Source organism: Puma concolor, chromosome B3, assembly GCF_028749965.1.
Source record: "Puma concolor isolate L17-30 chromosome B3, mPumCon1.1.hap2, whole genome shotgun sequence".
In the NCBI taxonomy this organism is placed as follows: Eukaryota; Metazoa; Chordata; class Mammalia; order Carnivora; family Felidae; genus Puma; species Puma concolor.
The window spans coordinates 116,655,944-116,682,096 of NC_141672.1; the positions used below are offsets into that span (position 1 = coordinate 116,655,944).

At 40.9% G+C, this 26,153-nt stretch overlaps 1 protein-coding gene across 1 annotated transcript in view; it reads left to right on the top strand.

The window, feature by feature from the left end:
- The first annotated feature begins 10,631 nt into the window (after positions 1-10,631).
- Positions 10,632-26,153, top strand: part of REC114 (REC114 meiotic recombination protein) — a 108,060-nt gene continuing 92,538 nt past the window's right edge. The window contains exon 1 of the mRNA XM_025918484.2: positions 10,632-10,791. Within this exon, the coding sequence (XP_025774269.1) occupies positions 10,633-10,791 (159 nt within the window). The 5' untranslated portion in view covers position 10,632. The remainder of the gene's footprint in view (positions 10,792-26,153) is intronic.

The following is a 26,153-nucleotide window of genomic DNA, read 5'->3' on the forward strand; positions in this document are numbered from 1 at the left end:
AAATGTTAGGGCGCCTGGGTGGCTCAGCAGGTTAAGCATCTGACTTCAGCTCAGGTCATGATCTCTCAGATCATGAGTTCGAGCCCTGCATCGGGCTCTGTGCTGACAGCTCAGAACCCGGAGCCTGCTTCAGATTCTGTGTCTCCCTCTCTCTCTGCCCCTCCCCCCCCTCTCAAAAATAAACATTAAAATTGTTTAAAGATTTAAAAATGTATTTATTGCTTACATTGAATATTAAATTAGTGAATACCAAACCATTGTTCATAGGGAAAATACAGGGTTAGGCTCGTGAGAACCTCTGGAAACATTTCATAAACCAATCAACACACAACTTTGCTCAGTGTGTGTTTCTGCTTGATGATCCCTTATTTAATATATATTGTTGACTCATTAACACAAAATTCATGGCCAACAGCACTATAACTCAGGTCTGAGGGAAATTTATCTAACACACGTATTTTCTACATAAGGCATATCACAGCTTCTTGAGCTTAGGAAGACTAGCCAGCATTTTAGACAGCTTAAAAAAAAGCACAAAAGGCACAAAAAATGCAAAATACATGGCACTAGGCAGACTACAAAAAGGATAATTGTTTACAGTATGAAGATTGAAATAAGAAGGCAGAATGTTACCTTGAGTTTGACCTCAGATGGGATCATAAACATCTGATAACTCAAAATGTCCCCCTTACTGCTTATATCTGCGAATGACCACAAAGGGTACATGTGTTGATTTGGGGGTTACAAATAAATTTTTGTGAGTAGGCAAATTCACAAATACAAAATCTGCAAATAATGAAGATTGACCCTATGTATAACACAATGACTTTTCACAAAGTAAAGGCATCCATGTAGCAAGTACCCAAGTCAAGAAACATAACATTTGTAGCTTGTCTTTGGGCTCTTTTCCAAAAGTAACCACTGTCCTGACTTCTAACATCATAGTGTAGTTTACCTATTTTTTCAAATCATTGTAAGCATGAGTTGTGTCCTCTTGTGTCTGGCTTTTTTTGTTCAATATTACATTATTTATCCATGTTGTTTCAGGTTGTATTAATATTGCTCATCTTAAAGCATTTTTATTAGTCTGTTCTGTATAATTAGCTTTGTCAGAAGTGAGTTTATATTCTTATTGTTGCTTTGGTTGGCTTTCCTAGAATTGTATTTCCTCGTGAGTTTTGGATTTTTGATTTTCAAGTTCATTTTCAGTGGGAAGCTTCCTGCTTCTTCATCTCTCCCTTACTTTCTAGTAGTGTAGCAGGTGTACTGGTGCTTTCCCTGAACCTCCCCAGGCCCCAGTCCAGTCTTACAGGCGTGTCTCTGCATACCTTCTCTGCAGCAACATTGGGGACATCCAGTCTCAGAGCCTGCAGGAGCCTTGGCTCAGGTCCTGCTTATGACGCTGTGTCCGTCCATCTGCCTCTGTAGGTCCTGATTTTCCTGAAAATAGTTACATTGAGCAGCAGAATGGCAGCATTCTGGACCCCCTTCAAAGGAGGGGCTCCCCACTCCAGCCCCTAGCTGCATGCAGGGTGCCTGACTCTATGCTGTGCCTTGTGTGGAGCTGTTTCATTCCTGCTTCTCTGCTGGAATCAGTCTCCCACCACCATTGTCTGGGTCCAGAGCTGGAGCCCAGCAGGCCCTGGCTTCATCTTTGCTCACCTTTGTGGATTTCTGGTCCCAGAGATGCCTACCTTGTCTTTCATCTCAGCTATCTCTTTTTGGCTGTCTCTTCTTATATTTGACCTGTCACTGCTGTGTCTGGAGGTGTGAGAAGTTGTTGAGGACTGAACTTTACCATGCTCTCTGGAAGTCTGTATTGCTTTGTTTTTATCAGCAGAGCATTTTTATTCTTTTATTCTGAAATAAATAAAGCACTGTTCAGGAGTCCTCATCCAGGTGGAAACAACCCAAATGTCCATCAGCCAATGAGGGGTAAACAAAATGATATATATCTATACAATATAATATCACCCAACCATCAAAAAGAGTGAAGTACCAGGGCACCTGGGTGGCTCAGTCGGTTAAACGTCCGACTTTGGCTTAGGTCATGATCTCGTAGTCCATGAGTTCGAGCCCCACATCGGGCTCTGTGCTGACAGCTCAGAGTCTGGAACCTGTTTCAGATTCTGTGTCTCCCTCTCTCTCTCTGCCCCTCCCCTGCTCACACTGTCTCTCTCTCAAAAATAAACATTTAAGGGGCGCCTGGGTGGCGCAGTCGGTTAAGCGTCCGACTTCAGCCAGGTCACGATCTCGCGGTCCGTGAGTTCGAGCCCCGCGTCAGGCTCTGGGCTGATGGCTCAGAGCCTGGAGCCTGTTTCCGATTCTGTGTCTTCCTCTCTCTCTGCCCCTCCCCCGTTCATGCTCTGTCTCTCTCTGTCCCAAAAATAAATAAACGTTGAAAAAAAAAAAAATTAAAAAAAAAATAAAATAAACATTTAAAAAAATTAAAAAGAGTGAAGTACCACTATATGCCATAACGTGGATGAATCTTGAAAACATTATGCTGATTAAAAAGCCAAACGGGAAAGGCCAAACATTGTATTATTCTATTTATATGAAATATCCACAACAGGCAAATCCATTGAGACAGAAAGCAGATTGGTGGTTTCTAGGATATGGGGGAGGGGGAAATGGGAAGTGACTACTAAGAGGTATGGGATTTCCTCCTGGGTAATGAAGATGTTCCAGAACTAGACAGTGGTGGTTGTTGCACAACATTGTAAATGTGCTAAATGCTGCTGAATTGTGTGCTTTAAAAGGGTCAAACTCATAGGGGCGCCTGGGTGGCTCCGATGGTTAAGCATCTGATTCTTGGTTTTGGCTCACAGTTTGTGAGTTGGAGGCCTGCAGGTTGGGCTCCGTGCTAATAGCACGGAGTCTGCTTGGGATTCTCTCTCTCTCCCTCTCTCTCTGCCCCTCCTCTGCTCATACTCGCTCTCTCTCAGAATAAAAGAAACTTTTAAGAAAATAAATAAAATGGTTAAATGTGAATTTTAGCACAAGACACCTTACTGCCCACTTTCCTAACTGCTCCTGTTGGACAGTGTCACCCTTTCTCTTTCTCGCACCTTCAGTGAGCATCTTTCTCACATTATATTGCAAGTTGTTTGTCTTTGTGTCTGTCCCACCACCAGACCATAAGCACTGGCAGGAGGGGAGTGTGTCCTATTCAAATTGTTTCTCTGTCACCTTGCTTGGTGTCTGGCACAGAGTAAACCCAACAAATACTTGCTGAATAAATGAAGGAACAAATTAGTTCAGCTCTTGTGACCACCGAGAAAAAAAATTCACTCTTCCTCTAGGTCTCTCAGTTTATTGTTAGAGTTATCCCCCCTGGAGAAAGGATTTTCATTCGGAAAACACATTGTGGGGCACGCGCTGAAGCCTTTTGTGTGAGGAAACAGGGCAAACAGCCCTGACCATTCCCCAGGGGAGTGGGGGGTGGGGGGTGGGGGCTGAGGGGGTGGCTACAACTTTGTCCTCCCAGTCTCCGCCAGTCCCCAGTCCTCACCTAGCATCTGCTGGAGGTGCAGTCCCAATGGCTGCAGGCTCAATTACTCAAAATATTCCCAACAACTAAGTGCAGAGATGCTTCTGCTGAGTCACCCTTCAGCACAAAGCGTTTTTTACTATGATGCTCTCATCTGTCCTCTGGGATGTAAATTGCAAATATTGCAGCCTCACTCTACAGAGTGGGTTTAAACGACTTCTCCTGGCTTAGGCAACAAATGGTGAATAAACAATGTATCAGATTGGAAGAGACTTCAAGGGGCGCATTCTGTCTCTGCTCCTATATTTGACTCCATATTTGTGGGCTTCGGGGTTACACATTTCCTGACGATACCAGCTATCCGATTAAGATTTTGAGATATAAAAATGTCTTCCTTGGCTTTGGCTACAATTTTCTTTATGACATGGCCAAAGATGTTTCTTCTTGTTCCAGCTCATGCGGAGATACGGGTGGGGAAAAGTCATTAACCATTTCCCTCGTGTTTGCCCTTTATAGCCTCAAAGTGACTTTTAAACGATCCCTCTCACTCTCTCATATTAGAATTTGCAATCCTTGGGGCGCCTGGGTGGCTCAGTTACTTGAGCTTCAACTTTGGCTCAGGTCATGATCTCATGGTTAGGTTTGTGAGTTTGAGCCCCACAGGGGCTTGCTACTGTTAGCACAGAGCCCGCTTCAGATCCTCTGTCTTCCTCTCTGCCCCTCTCCCTGCTCTCGCTCTCTCAAAAATAAATAAAAAACATTTTTTAAAAATTTGCAATCCTTTCATAAAAAAAATTTAAGAATCTACCATGTGCCAGAAACTCTTGATTCTGACATAAGTAAAATATAATCCCTCTCTTCGAGGTATGAGTTCATTAGTCTTTCTTGAGGATTTGCTCCAAGTTCCTATTTCTGACTCTAACCCAGCTTTGTAAAATGTACCCCCAAATTTACCAGCTGGTAAACATTTTTGACTACCCTACTATTCTCTGTGCTTTTTAAAAAATATTTGTTTATTTTTGAGAGAGACAAAATGAGAGTGGGGAAGGCACAGAGAGAGAGGGAGACACAGAATCCGAAGCAGGCTCCAGGCTCCAAGCTGTCAGTACAGAACCCTACGCGGGGTTCAAACTTACGGACCGGGTGACATCATGAGCTAAGCTGAAGTTGGATGCTTAACCGACTGAGCCACCCAGGCACCCTCTCTTTGCTTTTAATAAGTGGATAAAGTCACTATTAATCTCTCTTCGTGTTGTTGCAAATGCTCAGCAGCCTCTGGACAGGTTGGGATTGTCTGTGTCTAGTCACACTGAAATCTCTTCAGTTATCTCAAATGGAGCAGTTAGTTTTTGCATGTGAAAGATACAGAGTAGACACTTGAAAATAATTGCTTTCTAGCAGTGAGTGTAGAGTTCCATGGAAACATGCCCTTCTTACATAGCATCCCCAGGTCTAACATCATGGCTTTTCTGGGAAACCCCACAGCCATCGACAGTGCCCTGCAGTTCTCAATCACTCTGTGTGGTTCCCAGAGCTGTTGTAAAGGGACATGGCAGGCAGAATAAAGGTGCTTATTTCTCTATCATCCAGGAGATAGACCCAAGGAGGCTGAAGCCACCATTTCCTTTGCTTCATTTCCTTTGGGGTCCCTGGTCTGCTTTGAGAGGGATGTACTAGAATTCTGAAGCCAGCCCTACAGCCTGCTCCAACAATGATGCTGACTGCTAATGCAGCCAATATTTCTCTGTCATTCTTACTACCTGCAAAATGGAGTTGAACAGTAAAAGGATTTGGGATAAAAAATGTTCAATGAAGTAAATAAACTTTTTTTTTTTTACTTTAGGTGCTAGGTTTTTGGTTTTTATTTCATTTTTGTAAAAAACTGGTAATAGCCTCTGAAAAGGGAGGGAGAGGTGCTAACTCATAGTCACCTGTCATTCATTAGTCCTGACCACAAATGCTGTTGTTCTGTTACTGGTGGTCAGCTTGACATTGGCGGGTCTGCTTTGGATATGAGAGTGACTTCTTTCTCCTCTTACTGCCTCCTGTACTATCTTCTTGTATGCAACTATATTGTAGACAATACATGAAGGCGGGGGACCTGTCTGTCTTGTTTGTCACTGTCTTAGTTTGGGTTCCCTCAGAAGCAGACCTTGGGACAAAGATTCCTGAAAGTAATTTATCTGAGAGGCAATTCCAGGAAACAGTGGTTGGGGAGAAAGACAGGAGAGGGAGACCGGGAAGGGAAGCTAGCCAAAAACAGAAACATTATGAAGAAAGTTACAGCTTGGGTAACTGGAGCCTAATCCCATGAGTGAACTCTGGGAAACAGGGTATTACACAAATCTCAAAGTTATCCCACCTGAGGAGTGAAGAGATTGGGGTATTTATATGCCAATTTCCAACAGTCCTTGGTAAAAGGTTGTTCCTATCTAACATTAATTGCATATCTGCATTAAAAAAAAAACCAACCTTAAGTCCTACTTCATTTCCTCCAAACAATTTAGGGCCATATGCCTAGATGTAAAAGTTGGAACCATAAAATTTCTAGAAGAAAACATAGGAAAGCATGTGAACAACCTTAGGGTATGCAAAGATTTCTTAGGACACACAAAGCACTAAAGAAAAAAAAGCACCTGAAAGATTAATAAATTGTTTCCATTCAGAATTAAATAATTCTGCTCTTTGAAAAACATTATGAAGAACATGAAAAGACAAATCACAGCACGGGAAAAATATTTTCAACACATATATCCGACAAAAGACTTATATCCAGACTATGTAAAGAACTCTTACAAATGAATAACGGCAAATGATTTGAACAGACACTTCATAAAATAAGATATGCAAATGGCCAGTAAGCCATTGGAAATGGGCTGAATATTATTTATCATCAGGGAGATGCAAATTAAAACTACAATGAGACGTCACTATATATCCACTAGAGTTGCTGAACTAAAAGGACTTGACATAGCAAAGGTCAGCGAGGACAACTGGACCTCTCATATTTTGCTATTAAGGAGTGTGAATTGTATAAGCACCCCTGTCACAAACTCTTTGGCAGTTTTTTTTTAGCTTATTTATTATTTGAGAGAGAGAGAGTGAGTGAGGAAGGGGCAGAGAGAGAGGGAGAGAGAATCCCAAGCAGGCTCTGCACTGTCAGCAGAGCTGGATGTACGGCTGGATCTCAGAAACTGTGAAATCATGACCTGAGCCGAAATCAAGAGTCAGACTCTTAACTGACTGAGCCACCCAGGCCGCCCCTCATTGGCAGTTTTGTATATGATAAAAATACATCTCCCTAGAATACAGCAATTTCACTCCTAGGCATATATTGAATATAAGTGGCAGCACATATCTCCGAAAAAGACTGGTACAAAAAATATTCCTAACAGCTTTAAAAAAACACCAAAAACGGGGCACCTGGGTGGCTCAGTCGGTTAAGCGGCCGACTTCGGCTCAGGTCATGATCTCGTGATCCACGAGTTCTAGCCCCACGTCGGGCTCTGTGCTCACAGCCAGAGCCTGGAGCCTGCTTTGGATTCTGGGTACGCCCCCCTCTCTCTGCCCCTCCCCCACTCGTGCTCTGTCTCACTCTGTCTCTCAAAAATAAATAAATGTTAAAAAATAATAATAAAAAATAAAAGAGCACCAAAAACAACCCAAATGACCATCAACAGGTGAAGAACAAATTACAACACAATCATACAATAGAATGCTATTTAGCACTAAAAAGGAATGGATTACTGATACACATAACAACACAGGATGAAGGTAAAAGACAAATTTATGCTGACCAAAGGAAGCACATATAAAAGGGTACATTCTGTATGATTTCATGTATATTAAGTCCAGGAAAAGGAAAGCCAAGCCTTAGTGATAAAAAACAGACCAACAGTTGCTCTTGGGAGTTGGAGATTGACAAGAACAAGGCACTCCTAAGAGAACTTGGGGCTTTTGGAAATGTTTTATATCTTTTTTTTGGATGGCGATTATACGAGTGTAGGTGCCCAAACTTCCTTAATTGAACATGTAAGCTCTGTGCTTTCATTGTATAAAATTGTACCTCAATAAATATTATAGATCTATCTTTAAGAAAGAAAATACAATGACCATTAAAAATAAGGAGTAATTTGCTCAGTGTTCTGCACCCCCTCCCCAACTCCCTCCACCCTCTTGCTAGACTGTAAGCTTCAGGAGGGTAGAAGCCATACCCGGTTTGTTCTCTACTGTATCCCCAGCACCTAGCACAGCATCTGGGACCTTTTGAATGCTCGAGTCGCATTTGTTAATATCATAAGTTTTTAAGAGCCTCTGTGCATTGTGGTGTGGCTTTCTCATATCTCCCTTTGCAGACATGATCTGTTCTTGGCAGACACTGGTGGCCCCAGAAGCTCAAGCACAGGTGCATTGTCTAGGAAGGGAGCTTGCAGGTGGGAACCCAGCAGGGCCCTGGGTGTCCTTGGGCACTGACAGGGTCCCAACTGTGAGCACCATCTGCTCCTGTGAAGGGTGTCTGACAGCATCCACAGCCCTGGACCTGGAAGGTGAGTGCCTCTGAGACCGAATGTCAGGCTCCCATTCTCATCCTCCTGCCTACAGGGAGCCCACAGAAAGTCACTTTAACCCTGCAAATAGAAAGCACCAACATGTGTACTGCTTTGTAACTTACCAAGTATTTTCCCTCATAGGATCTTATTTTATCCTTCCTGTGGCCCTGTATTTGCTAACCCTATTTTACAGAGAGGTTAAGTGACTTCCCCAAGGTCACACAGCTGGCAAGTGGTGGAACTGGGATTCCAACCAAATTTCTAACTATTCACTACTACATTAAATGCAGTAGTGCTGTGTCATTTGAGGACCTTCAGAAACAGTTTCTGAAATCTGACCCTTTCAAGCTCTACTGGCTAATGGAAAGATAAGTAACATATATCCTTTGCCTTGAATGCAATTTATTCTGTATGCCCCCCAAAAATTAGCCTGCCTTAGACCACCATTATAACAGTGTCACTCCCCTACACACACGCTCCAAGCTGCTTATCACCTACCAAGTAAAATTCACTCTCCTAAGCTGCTGTTCAGTGCTCTTTGGCCCAACTCAACTTTGTGGCTTCATCTTCCTTAAAACACCTTGCGCTCTAGCTGGTTATGTCACTATCTTCACCCCTGAAACTTTGCTCCTCAACTTGCCCTCCAGTTTCTTCTGTCTTCCCTTGGGAAAATTTCTCACCCTTCAAGTTCACACTGAAATGCCACTGCCATTCTTCCTCTGAATCCTTAGAGAACATGGTTTGTACCTTTCACGTGGCAGTAGCTATCAGGTATCATGGGTACCTCTCACCTTTCTTATAAGATGCTGAGGTCCTAGAAGGCTAGATGCATGCCTTAACCATTTCTGTAAACAAAGGGTGACTAGACACACTGTGGGTATTTAATCGGTGCTTTGAAGGATGAATAAGTTACCACCTCTCCAACCATTGTCTATCCACTTACTACCCTTTGACATTCAGTTTTAAAAATTATATGTGGGGCACCTGGGTGGCTCAGTCTGTTGAGTGTCCGACCTCAGCTCAGGTCATGATCTCTCACCGTTTGTGAGTTCGAGTCCAACATCAGGCTCTGTGCTGACAGTTTGGAGCCTGGAGACTGCTTCAGATTTTGTGTGTGTGTGTGTGTGTGTGTCTCTCTCTCTCAAAAATAAATAAACATTAAAAAAATTACTTGCACCGGGCACCTGGGTGGCTCAGTTGGCTGAGCGACTGACTTCGGCTCAGGTCATTGTCTCGGGGTTTGTAGATTAAAGCATCATACCAGGCTCTGTGCTGACAACTCAGAGCCTGGAGCCTGCTTCAGATTCTGTCTCTGGCTTTCTGCCCCTCCCCCGCTTGCTCTCTCTCTCTCTCTCTCTCTCTCTCTCTCTCTTAATTTTTTTTTTTTTAACGTTTGTTTATTTTTGGGACAGAGAGAGACAGAGCATGAACGGGGGAGGGGCAGAGAGAGAGGGAGACACAGAATCGGAAACAGGCTCCAGGCTCTGAGCCATCAGCCCAGAGCCTGACGCGGGGCTTGAACCCACGGACCGCGAGATCGTGACCTGGCTGAAGTCGGACGCTTAACCGACTGCGCCACCCAGGCGCCCCTCTCTCTCTCTTAAATATAAATAAATGTTAAAAAATTATTTGCATTATAACTCTATTTTATGGGTTTGGTTAACATAGTCTCCATCCTCTGTATACTCTGCTTCTGACTTGACACAGACTCGGTGACTACCTAAAATCTTGGCAAGTGGGGTGGACACTTGGGAGAGATTGTGGAGACGACAGTTTTGCTCTGGTTGTGTAACCCTGGGCAAATCGCTTTGACCCTCAGGGCCTTATTTTGCCTCCCATCTATTCAATGGGGGGCAATAATCTCTTTTTTGCTTAATTCACAAGGTTGTTGGGAGGGCAAATGAAATAACAGATGTAGAAGTGCTTTGTCAACGACTCTATATCACCCAGACCTGTCATTTAGTTGCACCTGCTGTTTGATTGAGGCACATCTTTTATTGCCTGCAGCATGCTACCTATTTGCTTCTCTCTTTTGGAGAGAACTTAAGGGTCTGGAGGGAGTATGTCCACAGAACGAGGAGAAAATAGCCTTACTTCCTGAACGGCAGGTGGAATTGATGCTGTGTTGTGATGGGTTTGGGGTGGGCAGGGGCACTGTCATCTGAAAGGCTGCTGTGAGTAAGGGAAATATACTTGTCCACGCAGCCTCAGTCAGCGGGCCTAGTCTCAGCGCGTAGTTACAGGGAGTCCGCCAGCTTTCGGAAATGTCCCAGTCTGAGGGGCTGGACCGTGACACGGGCGGCCTGAGGGAAGGTGAGGGCCTCAAGGATGTAGAGGAGAGGCCAACTACTATCTCCTAGAGTCCCAGCCCCTCCTCAAGGTGGAAGTTACTCTCTCCACTTTGCCAAGGAAGAGGAGAAGGTCACAAGAGTTCAGGTGCCCACAGCCTCAGAAGCATGCAGGAGTCTTCGGGCCCGTCCATTGGCTTCCACTAGTGGGGGAGGTGGGCTTTGGGCCGTCTCGCTTCCTGATTGGTTGGCTGCGCAGATTGGCAGGTGCCCGCCTGCAGTGCACGTCGGGAAGCTGAACATGGCGGAGGCGGGAAAAGAGCCTGCAGGCCTCGCGTTCCCGGGAGGAGGTGCCACCCAATGGCCTCTGCAGCGGTATGGACGCTTCATGCCCTCAGGCACCGGAGAGCCTCCTGGTCCTGGTCAGGGCCCGGGGACAGCCTCTTCCCTCACATGGAAGGTGAGGCCTGAGGGAGGGAAAAGCCGCGAGGCGCTCACTCCTGTGGGGTAGGTGGGGGAGGGAGGGTAGACCGTGGCCAGATGCCACGCAGGATTCAGTCCTCGAATGCCATGCAGGCAGGAGGAGGGAACACCGCGGGACTGACAGGAATGGCTACAGCTAACAAAAAAAAAAATCTATGTAATATCTCATGTTTGGACCCAATACAGTCTCAAAATAATTATGCAAGGGAGTAATCATATATTTAATATAGATTATTTACTGAGCGTCAATTATGTGTTAGATTTTATTCAGGGTGATGGGAATATATCATCAGTGAACAAGATCGAAATGGCCCCTACCCTCATTTATGTTTCCAGTCTAGCGGAGGACACAGTATTTATCCAAATAACTTTGTAATTATTAGACCGGTTCCATACCCCTTATGTGGAAGCAATGGTTGAATAGTCCGTAACCAAGTTGTCACGCTACAGGCAGTCAGGCACTCCCACAGAAGAAGGACTAAATTTCAATCCTTGCTTTGCCACTGAATTTCTGTGACCTTGGTTAAGTTATGGATCCCCTCTGTACCTTATTTAACTTACCTTAAGATAGAGATAGTAATAGTAACCACTTCATAAGGCTGTTGTGAGCAATGAATAAGTCAACATATATACATTACTTAAATCAGTGCGTTATACATTTATAGAAGGGTTTGCTATTATTATTTTCTGTTGTGGTGGTGGTATGTTTGGTATATTTTAACGCCAAGCGTTGCTAATCATTCAGTTCCTTTCGATCTGGTTTGACTTAGTTGTGGACCCTGAAGTTTTGGATCGTGCCTGTGCATGTGTATGGTAGTGTGATTTGGGTAGCAACGGGTAGGAAAAGAGTAAAAGAACAGATATTTCAGGTAGAGTTTGCAGCAAATGCAAAGGCCCTACACCTGGAAAACCTCTGCATGTATAATGTATGGAGAAAAGAATAAGGCTGGTATTTAGAGGACAAAGGGAATGATAGCATGAGGCGAGATTGTCTGGAGAGGTATACAGGTGCCTTGTGAACATCATCCTAAAACAAGCTGGAAGCCACTGAAGGGTTTTAAGTAGGAGAATCTTCATATTTGAAAGATCATTGGCCGAAGTCTGAAGACAGAATTGAAGGGGAATAGGAGTAGATTCAGGAAGATCACTTAGAATGCCATTGCAGCAGGCAGGTGATGATGACTAGAGTGGGAGGGGGTGTTGGAGAGGATGACAGTGAGGTTGGGGAAATGGCATATTGAAACTATATTTTGGAGGCCAAAATGATAGGATTTGGAGCTTGATTGGGTAGGAGTGGTGAGAGTAAAGGACTTCTGGGCTTCTAGCAGGAGCAACTGGGTAAATGGTAAAGGAATCGAGAACATTGGAGGAGGAACAGTGAGAGAAACATCCAAGGCTTCAGTTTTGGATGTATTGAGTTTAAATGTGTTTATGAAACATTCATATGGAGATGTTGAGTCGGTAGTTGGGTACACTGGTGTAGAAGAAAGATCTGGGTTGGAGATGTAAATATGTTATCAGGCTGAAGGTGGGTCAACAGCATGAAGATGGTATTTATAGTTACGAGATTACATGAAATTCCAGGACCAAGTCCCAAGATAGTCCAACATTTGTAGGTCAGGTAGAGTAGACAGAGTCCCTAAAGAAGACTGACAAGGGACAGGGGGTTGGGAGGCACCCAGGAGAAAGCAGGTCTATCAAAGCTACAGAAAGTTGTTTTAAGAGGGAGAGAACAGTGAACTTTGTTGAATGATGCTGCAAAGTAGAGAAAAATGATAACAAAGGGATGTCTGTTGGATTTAGCAACATGAAGGTCCTTATGGTCTTTACTAAGAGAAGTTTCAGTGGGGTGAAGTGGTGCAAACCAGATGCAGTGGGTTGAAGAGTGACAGGTAGGTGAGGGAATGGAGCTAACATTCCTAGATCATTCTTCTGAGAGACTTGGCTGTGGATGAGAGTAGAGATGGGGCATAATGAATTGTTCGCCAAATTTTTGAATATTATAGCTAGGGACACTACTTAAAGCTTGAAATCAATATATCTAGGGCCATAAAAAGGGAGTTCAATACTTAGTTGTACTCTTGTAGAATGCTGTCTATATTCTGGAAAATTATATAGTCTGCAAATGCAAAAAGGCATGAGTAAAGTTAAATAGAAGGATGACTGATCTATAATTGTGTCTTATAAAAAACCTGGGCATGTTTGAGGACATATTTAATTTCTGAGATTGCCCATAACATTCCTTCACACCTTCTCTAAACACCCCTTCAAACTCTTTCTCCCAAGGCATCCGTGTTGGGTGCGTTGGCTCAGATGTACATGGGTAACTCTTGGATTCTTATTCTGCAGCCCAGAGGCCATGGACATTTGGCTATTGTAAGGAGTTCATTGTTATTGCAGTTATTTTTCCCCTTCTTTTTGCAAAGCTCTTCATAATTGCTTATGAGGAATGGCACTTTTCAACAGTTCTCAAATGTTTGGCATAAAGCCACAGCTCCAGTGACAAGAGATGAAGTTGGCTTTTGCAGTGCTTTTGAAAACTGAACATTTGTACCTTCCTTTGAATCTGTGCTGAAGCATCCTACCTGCTGTGATCAGTTTCAGCCTAGGTCTGTCATTTTTCTTTTTGGAAAAGCGAAAGAGAAAACAAGATTTGTTCTATTTTATGTGCACTGTGACTATTGTGTAATAGTAATAATAAAAGATGAGCCATCTAAAGAACTGTACTAAGTCCCATGTGAATTTCTTATTTTAAAACTATGTGGTACCTGCAGTAAAAAATATGTGTTAGGTAAAGCATAAAAATATATTATTGTGGAGGATAGAATCATTCTGGTCGTCTTTTCCCTAGGGAACTTTCTTTTTTTTCCCCCCCTAGGGAACTTTCAAGTTCAACCTTGGTTGAAATTATTTTGAATTTTTCATTTTTTTCTGAAATTATGGGGGGAACTGATCTGGTATTGTTCTATATAGTTGTTTAATTACACAGAAGATTTTGTCACAGTGGCCACATGCTAATGCTCACAAAAATGTTGACTTGAGAAAATATGGATAGTACAGCAAGTCTTCTAAGACTTGAAATCATGGTTGAGAGGGGAGGTCAAGTCTGAGACATAAATATTATATAGAGAACATCTAATATATGTATATCAATTGGATTTATTTGTCTGAATTAAATATTCTTTAAAAAAAAATTTTTTTTTTAAATTTTGAGGGTGGGCAGGGCAGAGAAGGGGGAGAGAGAGAATCCCAAGCAGGCTCTGCACTGTCAGCACAGAGCCCCATGCGGCTCGAACTCACAAACCAGACCGTGAGATCATGACCTGAGCTGAAACCAAGAGTCAGTCGCTCAACCGACTGAGCCATCCAGGCGCCCCTGAATTGAATTATTCTTGATGAAGAGTTACTATCTGGAGATAAGTCAATCAGTGTTTGGAAGCAAATAAACTTTTTGTAATACTGTTAAAAAAAAAAAAAGTATGGAAAAAGATCAAGAATTTAAAACTTTGCTATTCAGGTTTCATTGTGCATAAAATCACTTGGGGGAGGGGGTGCCTAGGTGGCTCAGTCGGTTAAGCATCCAACTTCAGGTCATTCAGGGTTCATGGATTCCAGCCCCATATCGGGCTCTGTGCTGACAGCTAAGAGCCTGGAGCCTGGTTTGGATTCTGTATCTCCTTCTGTCTCTGCTCCTTCCCCACTCGTGCTCTCTCTCTGTCTCTCAAAAATAAATAAACATTAAAAAAAAAAAAAAGAACTCACTTGGGGATTCTTTTTTAATGCACATTTGACTCAGTAGGTCTGGTATGCAGAATAAAATTCTGTAGTTCTAACAAGTTTCCAGGTGATGCTGATGCTCTGGTTATAGAACCACACTTGGAGAGGCAAGGGTTTAGAAGACCTTGAATGAAATGGGCAACCATACAGTAAAATTAATAAAATGAATTTATGGAGTTATGAAGTAAGGCAAGTAGATTCGTAATGAAAGTGCAGATGTTTTGTTAATAGGGTTAATATTTAAGCCATCTGTCATTTAAGTGGAATGAGCAAATGAAATACAAACTTGAACTTGATTTTATTTTATTTTTTTATTTTTAAAATTAAAAAAAAAATTTTTTTTAACGTTTATTTATTTTTGAGACAGAGAGAGACAGAGAATGAACAGGGGAGGGGCAGAGAGAGAGGGAGACACAGAATCTGAAACAGGCTCCAGGCTCTGAGCTGTCAGCACAGAGCCCAACGCGGGGCTCGAACTCACGGACTGTGAGATCATGACCTGAGCCGAAGTCAGACACTCAACCAACCAAGCCACCCAGGCGCCCCATTGAACTTGATTTTAAATCCTTACATTTGTTAGCCCAAACCTTTCTGAAAAGATTATCACAATAACAGATTGGTCTATTTTGTGTATTTTACATCTGAATATAATTTGTTATACTAATTTCAGAATAATTTTGAAAGGTGGTGTTAATTGTAGGTTCCTTTTAAATTAAAGTTTTATCACGTTTTTCAGATTTCAGGATTTCTTAGACATGCCCTAATTGGTTGAACCTGACAATTTCTTATTTTTTTCCCTTTCAAAGGGAAAAAAAATCAACCTTTAATTTTTATAGGAGGAACTTAAAATAATTGCCCTACTTAGAAATTAAGAAACAGAATATGAAGTTTGTACTTGAGATGAACTACGAAATGCGGATTCAACATAAAATATACTTCGGGTCCTCTCTATAGTGGCCTTTTTTTTTTTTTCCATTGTATTCCTAGTGCCTAGATACTAACTAGCATGTGATAGTTCCTCAGTAAATGTTTGTATGCTAATTTTTCTAAATTTTCCTTATGATGATGTGATAATTATGACATGATAGCTACTGTTTATTCAGTGTTTACTTTGGTATATTTCTTATAGAAGCCCTATGAAGCAAATATTATCATACCATTTTATAGATAAGTAAGCCAAAATTCAGAGAGGTTCAGTGGCTTGCCCAGGAACAGAGATAAGAGTTTATTCAGAGTCTGGTTTTTCTGCCTCCAAAGCTTGTGCTTTTAACCACTATGCTGTTTGTCTTTGAAGAGTTAATATTTCATATGGGGAATAACAGTTCAATTATGTAGATGAGGGATTTTTGAGATTAACACACAGGGTGAAAATGATAAAAATGACAGTTTTTTTTTTTTTTAAGGAAAATTTAAGATTCAGTAAAACCCCAAGAAAACTATTTTTAAAATAGCAAAGTAGTAGTTCTTCTTTACATGACTGGTAATTTTTGATTGGATGCTTGATGTTGTGAATTTTACCCTGTTGGATGCAGGATATTTTTGTATTCCTATAAATATTCTTGACTTTTCTGGGATAAGTTATCTGGAAACAGTTTGATCCTTTCAGGTCTTGCTTTAAAGCTTTGTCAGGTGGGACCAGAGCAGCATTTGATCTAGGGCTAATTTTTTCCTCACACCTGAGGCAAAACTCTTCGGACTATCCTACCCAATGAGAAATTATGAGGGTTTTCACCTGAGCTGATGAGAACAGGCACTATCCCCTGCCCTATGTGAGGTCTCTGGATTGTTCTCTTAAATCCTTTCAGGTGTTTTTTTGCCCAGCCTCACACACACACATACATGCTGAAGAGTTGAGTCTCTGCAGGCATTGGGAGTTCTTTCTCTGGTATTCTGTCCTGTGAACTGTAGCCACACTGTCCTTCCTGCACTCACAGCTCTATTCCCTCAACTCAGGAACACCTCACCTGGTTCTGCCTGGGCTCCTCATCTTTCTACTTTGGCCTGGAAACTTTCTCCAGGCAGTTGTAAGGCTCCCCTTTGTTTCCTGTTATTTCTCAGGAATCATGTTTTTTATTACCTAATATCCAGTGTCTTGAAAACTGTTGTGTCCTCTAATTTGCCCTGTTTTTTTTAGTTGTTTCAGGCAGGAAGGTAAATTCGGTCCCTGTTATTTTGTTGGCCAGAAATTGTGGGTCATTTGATTTGGTTCCACTTTGTCATTCTCCACGTCAGTTCATCAATTCAACAAAATATTATTAAATTATCTACTGGATACTTAGCATTTAGTGAGGCACTGGAGAGGCTATGGAGCTGTCCTTATGTTTCATCATGATCTTTTTTTTTTTTTTTTAGTGTTTATTTATTTTTGAGAGAGAGAGTACATGCCAGTGGGGGAGGGACAGAGAGAGAGGGAGACGGAAGATCTAAAGCAGGCCCCAACACAGACAGCAGAGAGCCTGAGTGGGGCCCGAACCCATGAGCTGTGAGATATGACCTGATCCGAAGTTGAAGTCAGATGCTTAACAGACTAAGCCACCCAGGCGCCCCTCTTCACGCTCTTAAAATAACAGAGCATCAAGCACAGGATAACAAGGATGGGTAGCGCCTGATCATAGAGCAGTGTTTCTCAAGGTGTAACGGGCACATTGCTTTCAACAGTGTCTTGGGGTACGTGCTGAAAATGCAGTTTTGTGGTTCCTGTGCTAGACCTAACGAACCAGTCTCTGGGGGTGATGCTTCAGGTTATGTTTATGTACTGCAATCCATTCTCATGCTCCAATTCTGAAGGAAGGGTGGGGAAGAAGGAATAACTGACAAAGTAATTGATACTATATAGCTGTTTACAATTTGTAGAGTATTTTCGTAAACCTCTTCCAATTCTCACAACTTTTTAGATCTGTCTTACTACCATTTTATAGAAGAAGTTGAGGCCTGCCCAGGTTAAATGGCTTGCCAGAGGTTTTACGTAGGAAGTAGAAGAATTCGTTCTAAAACTCAAGTCTTAATACAAGCCAGTCCTCATTCTGTTGTACACTGCTGCTTCCTACATTGGTATTTTCTCTTAATGTAGAAGTAGGAATATCATTGAGAGTTATTATTCTTTCATGCAGCTTGCTTTTTTTAAAGAGTTAACAGTTATGTTTTGTATTAATTAGAATTGATATTGACTCTGAGTAACAAAATATAAAATAACAGTGGATTAAATGAGATGAAAGTTTATTATTCTCCACATAAAAGTTCAGGGCTGGTATGACACTCCACAGTGTTAGGAACTGAGGAGCCTGTTTTGTTCCTCTGCCCCATGTGGCCATGGTCAAATAGTCCAAGATAGAATTGATACTCCAGACAGCTTGGTGGAGAAAGGGATCAAGAAGTTAAAGGATATATACATGCTGTCTCTTTTTTTTTATTTAAAAAAAAATTTTTTTTTTTAATTTTTTTTTTCAACATTTATTTATTTTTGGGACAGAGAGAGACAGAGCATGAACGGGGGAGGGGCAGAGAGAGAGGGAGACACAGAATCGGAAACAGGCTCCAGGCTCTGAGCCATCAGCCCAGAGCCTGACGCGGGGCTCGAACTCACGGACCGCGAGATCGTGACCTGGCTGAAGTCGGACGCTTAACCGACTGCACCACCCAGGCGCCCCTATACACATGCTGTCTCTTAAGGAAGATTTCCCATAAGCTGCCACATGATACTACCTCCTACAGCACAGTGGCCAGGACTTGGACCTGAGGCCATCGTAACTGCATGGGCAGCTGGCATATGTAGTCTGTATTCCACAAGATCATGTGTCCAGCTAAAACCCAGCAGTTCTATTACCATGTAGAAAGGAAAATGGATATTAGAGAATAGCTAGAAGTCTGCCACACACTCTTCTCTTCTGAATCTGGAGACTGCTAAAAAATGAAGGCTTATTCCTAGGTTCCCTGGTTGGAACTCAAAGGCATTTTCTAATAACAATAGCAATAACCAAAAAAAAAAAAAAACAACCCTGTTATTTAGTGCATAATTGCTGTGTGGCAATAGGTATGTATCATTACTTGTTTGTTTGTTTGTTTTTGCTCTGGGTGTTATGCTGTTGTAATTGTTACTATTAACACTTAGCATTTCTATGAAACAGCAAAAACACTGAATTTTATAGTTTGGTAATGGGTATGTAGCAGGATCACTTTTATTAGCATATATACTCTACTAGTTTGTTGAAATAATTTATGAGGCACTTTAGCTACCAAGAGGGAAGCAGCTGATAGCCTACTTAGCAGTTTTGCATGTTTTTCATATTTTGTAATGCATAAATTCCTTAGGGCCAATATATACAACTGTGACACTTTCTGAGGGGCCTCAAAATCAGGAAAAAAAAAAAAAACAACCCTTAATCAAGTACATAATTTGTCACATCTGAAGAGTAATGCTGTTTTAACCTTTCATCTAAGTATATTTGAAATATTTTTCTATATTTTCATATATTTCTTTTAACTGTTTTCTTTTTAACTTTAGTGTTATAGTGCAGTCTTGCACAAATACATGCATATAAAATATAGAATATAAAAATATGCATGTATCCGATTTAACCAATGTATAAACTGTGCCTGAAAAACGAGCTTGTAATAGATAGGCTCTATATCTTAGTGCATCCTATTGTATTGATGTCAAAACACCACAATAGACAGAGGTCAGGTTGATGTAAACCTCCCCCCACAGTTTTATTGAGATATAATTGACATATAACGTTAAGTTTTTGATACACAACATAATGATTTGAAATATGTAAATATTGTGAAATGATTACCACAGTAAGTTTAGTTAACATCTGTAACCTTACATAGTTATACATTTTTTTCCTTGTGATGAGAAGTTTTAAGATCTACCCCCAGCAGTTTTCAAATATATAATCCAGTGTTGTTAGCTATAGTCATCACGTTGTATATTGTATCCCCAGAACTTATAAGTGGAAGCCTGTACCTTTTGACCACTTTCACCTATTTTGCCCGCCTCTATTCTCCACCAATCTGTTTTCTGTTTCTATGAGTTTGGCTTTTTTTTTTAGATTTCACATGTAGGTAAGGTCATGCAGTATTTATCCTTCTGTGTCTGGCTTATTTTACTTAGCATAATGCCCTCAAATTTCATCCATATTGTTTCAAATGGCAGGATTTCCTTCTTTTTCATGGCTGAATAATACTTCATTGTGTATGTATAAGTCTCAAATTATCTTTATCCTTTTATCTGTCTCTTGACCCTTAGATTGTTTTCATGTCTTGGCTATTGTAAATAATGGTGCAGTAAACATGGAGGTGCAGATATCTCCTTAAGGTAGTGATTTCATTTTCTTCAGATATATACCCAGAAGTGGATTTGCTAGATGATGTGGTAGTTCTTTTAATGTGTTTTTTTTTTTTTTTTGAGGAACCTCTATACTGTTCTCCTTCATAGTTATATGAATTTACATTCCCACCAACAGTGTACAAGGGTTTCCTTTTTTCCATATCCTTGCCAGCACTTGTTATCTCATGTCTTTTTTATAATAGCCATTCTAACACATCTGAGGTGATAACATATTGTGGTTTTGATTTATATTTCCCTGATGGTTAGTGATATTGAGCCCGATATCATGTACCTTTTGAACATCTTTAGGAAAATGTCTTTTCAGGTCCTTTGCGCATTTAAAAATTGGATTATGTGCTTTTTTGCTATTGAGTTATATGAGCTGCTTGTATATTTTGGATGTTAACCCTTTGTTAGATATGTGGTTTGCAAATATTTTGCCTTATCCATTGGTTGTCTTTTCTTTTTTTTAAAAAAATTTTTTTTTCAACGTTTATTTATTTTTGGGACAGAGAGAGACAGAGCATGAACGGGGGAAGGGCAGAGAGAGAGGGAGACACAGAATCGGAAACAGGCTCCAGGCTCTGAGCCATCAGCCCAGAGCCCGACGCGGGGCTCGAACTCACGGACCGCGAGATCGTGACCTGGCTGAAGTCGGACGCTTAACCGACTGCGCCACCCAGGCGCCCCGGTTGTCTTTTCATTTTGTTAATCGTTTCTTTTTTTATGCAGAAACTTGTTAGTTTGATGTAGTCTACTTGTTTATTTTTGCTTTTGTTTCTTGTGCTTTAGTTGTCATATCCAAAAAAATCATTACCTAGACCAGTGTCAAAGAGCTGTTTCCCTGTGTTTTCTTCTAGAAGTTTTATGGTTTCAGGTCCTACAGTTAAGTTTTCAATCCCTTTTGAGTTAATTTTTGTGAGTGATGCAAGATGGGGTACTAGTTTCATTTTTTTTGCATGTGAATATCCAGTTTTCCCAGCACCGTTTATTGAAGAAACTGTCTTTTCTCCATTGAGTATTCTTGGATCCCTTGTCAAATATTACTTGACTGTATATGCATGGGTTTATTTCTAGGTTCTCCATTCTGTTCCATTGGTCTATGTGTCTGTTTTTGTGCCAATACCGTGCATACTTTTTTTGATGACCTAAATCTTTTTTTTTAAATTTTTTTTTTTTCAACGTTTATTTATTTTTGCGACAGAGAGAGACAGAGCATGAACGGGGGAGGGGCAGAGAGAGAGGGAGACACAGAATCGGAAACAGGCTCCAGGCTCTGAGCCATCAGCCCAGAGCCCGACGCGGGGCTCGAACTCACGGACCGCGAGATCGTGACCTGGCTGAAGTCGGACGCTTAACCGACTGCGCCACCCAGGCGCCCCTTGATGACCTAAATCTTAAGCCACATTTAGGTTAGAAACTAAAAAGAAGAGAAGATGTGAACAGGATAAATGTTCTCTCTGACAAATTAAAATTAATGTCTTTTTCTCTGATGACTTGGTCATTAGAGATAACATTTTTCTTTGAGCTTTCCATATTGTGCTAATGTGAACATTTCAGTAAAATGCTAAATCATCATTCATTAAAAATATTTCCCAAGAACCAGAAATAAGTAATTTCTTTTCTCAGATGCCTGGATTATACTAGGCATTATGATATTTGGAATTTGTAGAGTTAGGACACTGCATGTAGTATTCCTGTGCTTTGTAGTAAGCTAAATGCTTTCCTTAACCATAATTCTACCTATTCAACAAAGAAAATGGAAGGCTTTTATAAAACTTTTTGTTATAAAGAAATTCAAACATAATCAAAGATAGATAAAAGAGTATAGTAAACTCACATGTATGTATCACCAGCTTCAATGGTTATCAACTCATGACCAATTGGTTTCATCTATATCCTGTGTCCATTGTGTTATTTTGAAGGAAATCTCAGACAGCATACCATTTCATCGATTATTTCAATTACCTCTAAAAGATAAGGGACCAGGGGCGCCTGGGTGGCTTGGTCGGTTAAGCATCCGACTTTGGCTCAGGTCATGATCTCATGGTCCGTGAGTTCAAGCCCTGCGTCGGGCTCTGTGCTGACAGCTCAGAGCCTAGAGCCTGTTTCAGATTCTGTGTCTCCCTCTCTCTCTGCCCCTCCCCTGTTCATTCTCTGTCTCTCTCTGTCTCAAAAATAAATAAACGTTAAAAAAAAATTTTTTTTTAAAAAATAAAAGATAAGGGACCAGTTTTTGTTTTATTTATTTTTTTTTTTAGAGAGAGAGAGAAAGTGTGCACACATGTGCACATGCAAATGAGCAGGGGAGGGGCAGAGAGAAGGAGAAGGAGAGAGCATCTCAAGCAGGCTCTGTGCTATTGGTACAGAGCCAGACACAGGCTGGATCTCACAAATCATGAGATTGTGACCCGAGCTGAAATCAAGAGTCCCGACAATCCGACACTTAACTGACTGAGCCACCCAGGTGCCCCTGGATGCTGACTTTTCTTTCTTTCTTTTTCTTTCTTTTTCCTTCCTTCTTTCCTTCCTTCCTTCTTTTCTTTCTTTCTTTCTTTCTTTCTTTCTTTCTTTCTTTCTTTCTTTCTTTCTTTAAAAATGTTTATTTACTTATTTTGAGAGAGACAGAGAGTGTATGCACACACATGTGAGTGGGGGAGGGGAGAGGGGAGAGAGAATATCCCAAGCAGGTTCTGTACTGTCAGCATGGAGCCTGATGTGGAGTTCAGACTCACCAACAATGAGATCATGACCCTAGCCAAAACCAAGAAGAGTTGGATGCTTAACCAACTGAGCCACCCAGGCACCCCTGGATGCTGATTTTTAATAACTGCTCAAGGTGGGGTGCCTGGGTGGCTCAGTTAGTTAAGTGTCTGATTTTGGCTCAGGTCATGATCTCGTGGTTTGTGGGTTTGAGCCCTGAGCCGGGCAGAGCCTGGAGCCTGCTTTGGATTCTGTTGCTCTTCCTCTGTCTGCCCCTCCTCTGCTCATGCTTTGTCTTTCTCTCTCTGTTTCTCAATAATAAATAAACGTTAAAAAAATTAATACCTGCTCAAGGAAAGGTAATTGGTATTTGGTTTGGATTTGGGAAGGAAAGACTGTAAGGATGCAAGCTACCATTTTTCCTAACTCCTTAGAAACTTCTAATTAGACAATTTCAGAATGTATGAGCATACTTTTAAGATCTTTTAGATGAAGGATTGCAACAAATATTTGAAAAATAGTATTATATACCCAGATATTTGTGTAACCCTCTCATGCCTTCAAGTCTTTGCTCAAGCCTCACCTTCTCATGATGCTTACTGTGACCACATATTTATATTGCAACTTTCATGCCCTGTCTTTACACTCCTATTCTCTTGACCCTGCTTTACTATTTCCCTACCTCCTAGCACTTTCTGATATATTTATTTATTTATTATGTTAAGTGATGTGCCTAGAGCATTTGACACCCAGAGTGGATAATTTTTTTTTAACATTTTTTATTTATTTTTGAGAGAGAGAGGGAGAGAGACAGACAGACAGACACTGAGCACGAGCAGGGGAGGGGCAGATAGAGAGGGAGACACAGAATCTGAAGCAGACTCCAGGCTCTGAGCTGTCATCACAGAGCCTGAGGTGGGGCTTAAACTCATGAACCACGAGATCATGACCTGAGCTGAAGTTAGACGCTTAACTGACTGAACCACCCAGGCGCCCTTGGAGTGGATAACTTTTTTTTTAAATGTTTATTTATTTTTGAGAGAGGACAGAGCACAAGTGGGAGAGGGGGTAGAGAGAGAAGAAGACACAGAATCTGAAGCAGGTTCCCGGCTCTGAGCTGTCAGCCCAGAGCCCGATGCGGGGCTCAAACCCATGAACCATGGGATCATGACCTGAGCTGAAGTCGGATGCTTAACAGACTGAGCCACCCAGGTGCCCCTGGAGTGGATAATTTTTTAACACTCCACTCCCCTAAATGATGACATTATTTTCATAAAATTTTCACAAATGAAATTGTTCATTTATTTTGTAGATAGTAAATTTTTCTATTGAGCTTCATTATTATACTCATGGCAGTAAAATCAATGAAAAAAGGGAAATACACATTATAGTATAAGACAGGAAAAAAGCATAACTCCTTAGCTAATTGTTTTTACATCTTGTTAACTGAACTTTGATTCTTTTGTTAGAGGCTGATACTTTATGTAATTAATCACCCACAAACTAACAAATGATTAAAAAACCTGAATCTCCAATGGTACAATCTAAGCAACTAATGATAAAATTGCTGTTTTGTTCTCCTTTTTGTTCTTTAGTTTGGAAACATTTAATAATTTAAAATGTTAAAGTTATTATTAAAATTTAGTAAAATACTTTTAGTGTGAGCTAAAATTTACACTTCAACAAAATGTTCCATCTTGTCAGTTGCACTTATAATTAAACACAAATCTAAATACCAAGAGGTCCCAGATTTTGAGTAACTTAAATCCGTTTTTTTTGTCTTTACAATCAGTGTGCTATCATTGTTTATTTTGAATCTAGTTTAAATGCAGAAGGACATAGTACCACAGGTTTGAAGTAAACTGCATCCTAAGAAAGAGTTGGAGACAAGAACTTTGCATTAAACAAGCTTGAAGTATTTCAAATCTTTGTGAGCTATTCTTGAAACAAATGTATGTGGTTAAGTCTGCATTTAAGTGGGCCAACGTTATAACTGGGAGTTTTCCAAATGGATGCGTAAAAGACCAAGTTTATTAAAGAATAACAATATGATAATTTGAAGCTTACATATGTGTTATTTAAACTAAGCAGTAATTGTAGCAGTTGTTTGGAACTAAGACCAACAAAAGACTCTTTTCAGAGGGTATTTTCTCAGTGACATTGATTAGAATTGTGGGCATGTGGTGGTAGTAAAAAGCAGAGTGCTTGTTAGTCAGTTTGACTATTGTTTATAAATTCTTGACAAAGCATTCCCTTATTGCCTGAACCAGGATTGACTGCTCTCAACATCCCACCCTTAGAGTGCCACTAATTATACTTGTTTATTGTAGTCTCTACCCTTGCCCAGCATCCCATCCCACATTAGCTCCATGAGGCCAACTAATATTTTGTTCAGTGATGTATCACATCTTTCAAAAAAAAAAAAAAAAAAACACGCTTGACATCTAGTAGGTGGTCAATAAATATTTGTTGAATGAACAAATGAATGAATGAAGCTCAAGGTCAGGGACATTCCTTGCCATGTTTTTTTTTTTTTTCTTTCCTAAATAGTTATAAAAGAAATTGGTGTATAGTGGATAGTACTTTGTTAATGTTAACCTAGTGAAATGCTTGATATATGGTGTTTTTAATCTCTACAGAAGAGTTTAGAATTTTTATTACTGCTATAAAAAATTGCCACAAACTTAGTGGCTTATGATAACTCAAACTTATTCTTTTATAGTTCTCGTGGTCAAAATAGGTCTTATGGGGCTAAAATCAAGGTGTCGGCAGGCTGCATTCTTTCTGGAGGCTCTAGGGGAGAATCTTTTTCTTTCCTGTTCCAGCCTCTAGTGGCTACCTGAATTCCTTGCCTTGTACTACCTTCCATCTTCCAAAGCCATCAATCACATTTCCTTCTCTGACTCTTCTGCCTCCTCTTTCCTTTATAAGAACTCTTGTGATTATATTGGGCCCCCCTGGACAATCCAGGCGCTCTCTCATCTCAAGATCCTTAACTTGAATTGCCTCTGCGGAGTCTCCTTTGCCACATAAGAAAGCATAATCATAGGTTCTAGAGATTAAGACATGGAAATCTTTGAGGGGCCATTATTCTGCCTGCCTCAGCATTGTACCAATACTAGATGTTCCTATCCGTGAACAAAATGTCTCACTCCATAGATTTACATGTTCTTAAATTTCTGTCAATTTTCAGTGTGCAGGTCTTTCACTTTTCCTCATATTTATCCCTAAGTATTTCATATTTTTGATGCTGTGATAAATGTTGATATTTTTAAAATTTCAAATCCTTTTTTGTTACAGTTTATTTATTTTGAGAGAGAGAGTGTGTGTGCGCATGTGCAGGAGGGGCAAAGAGAACATCCCAAGTAGGCTCCATGCTGTCAGCATGGAGTCTAGCATGGGGCTCAAATCCATGAACCGTGAGATCATGACCTGAGCCAAAATCAAGAGCTGGGCACTTAACTGACTGAGCCACACAAGTGCCCCTAAAATTTCAAGTTCTAATTGTTCTTTACTAGTTTGTATACATT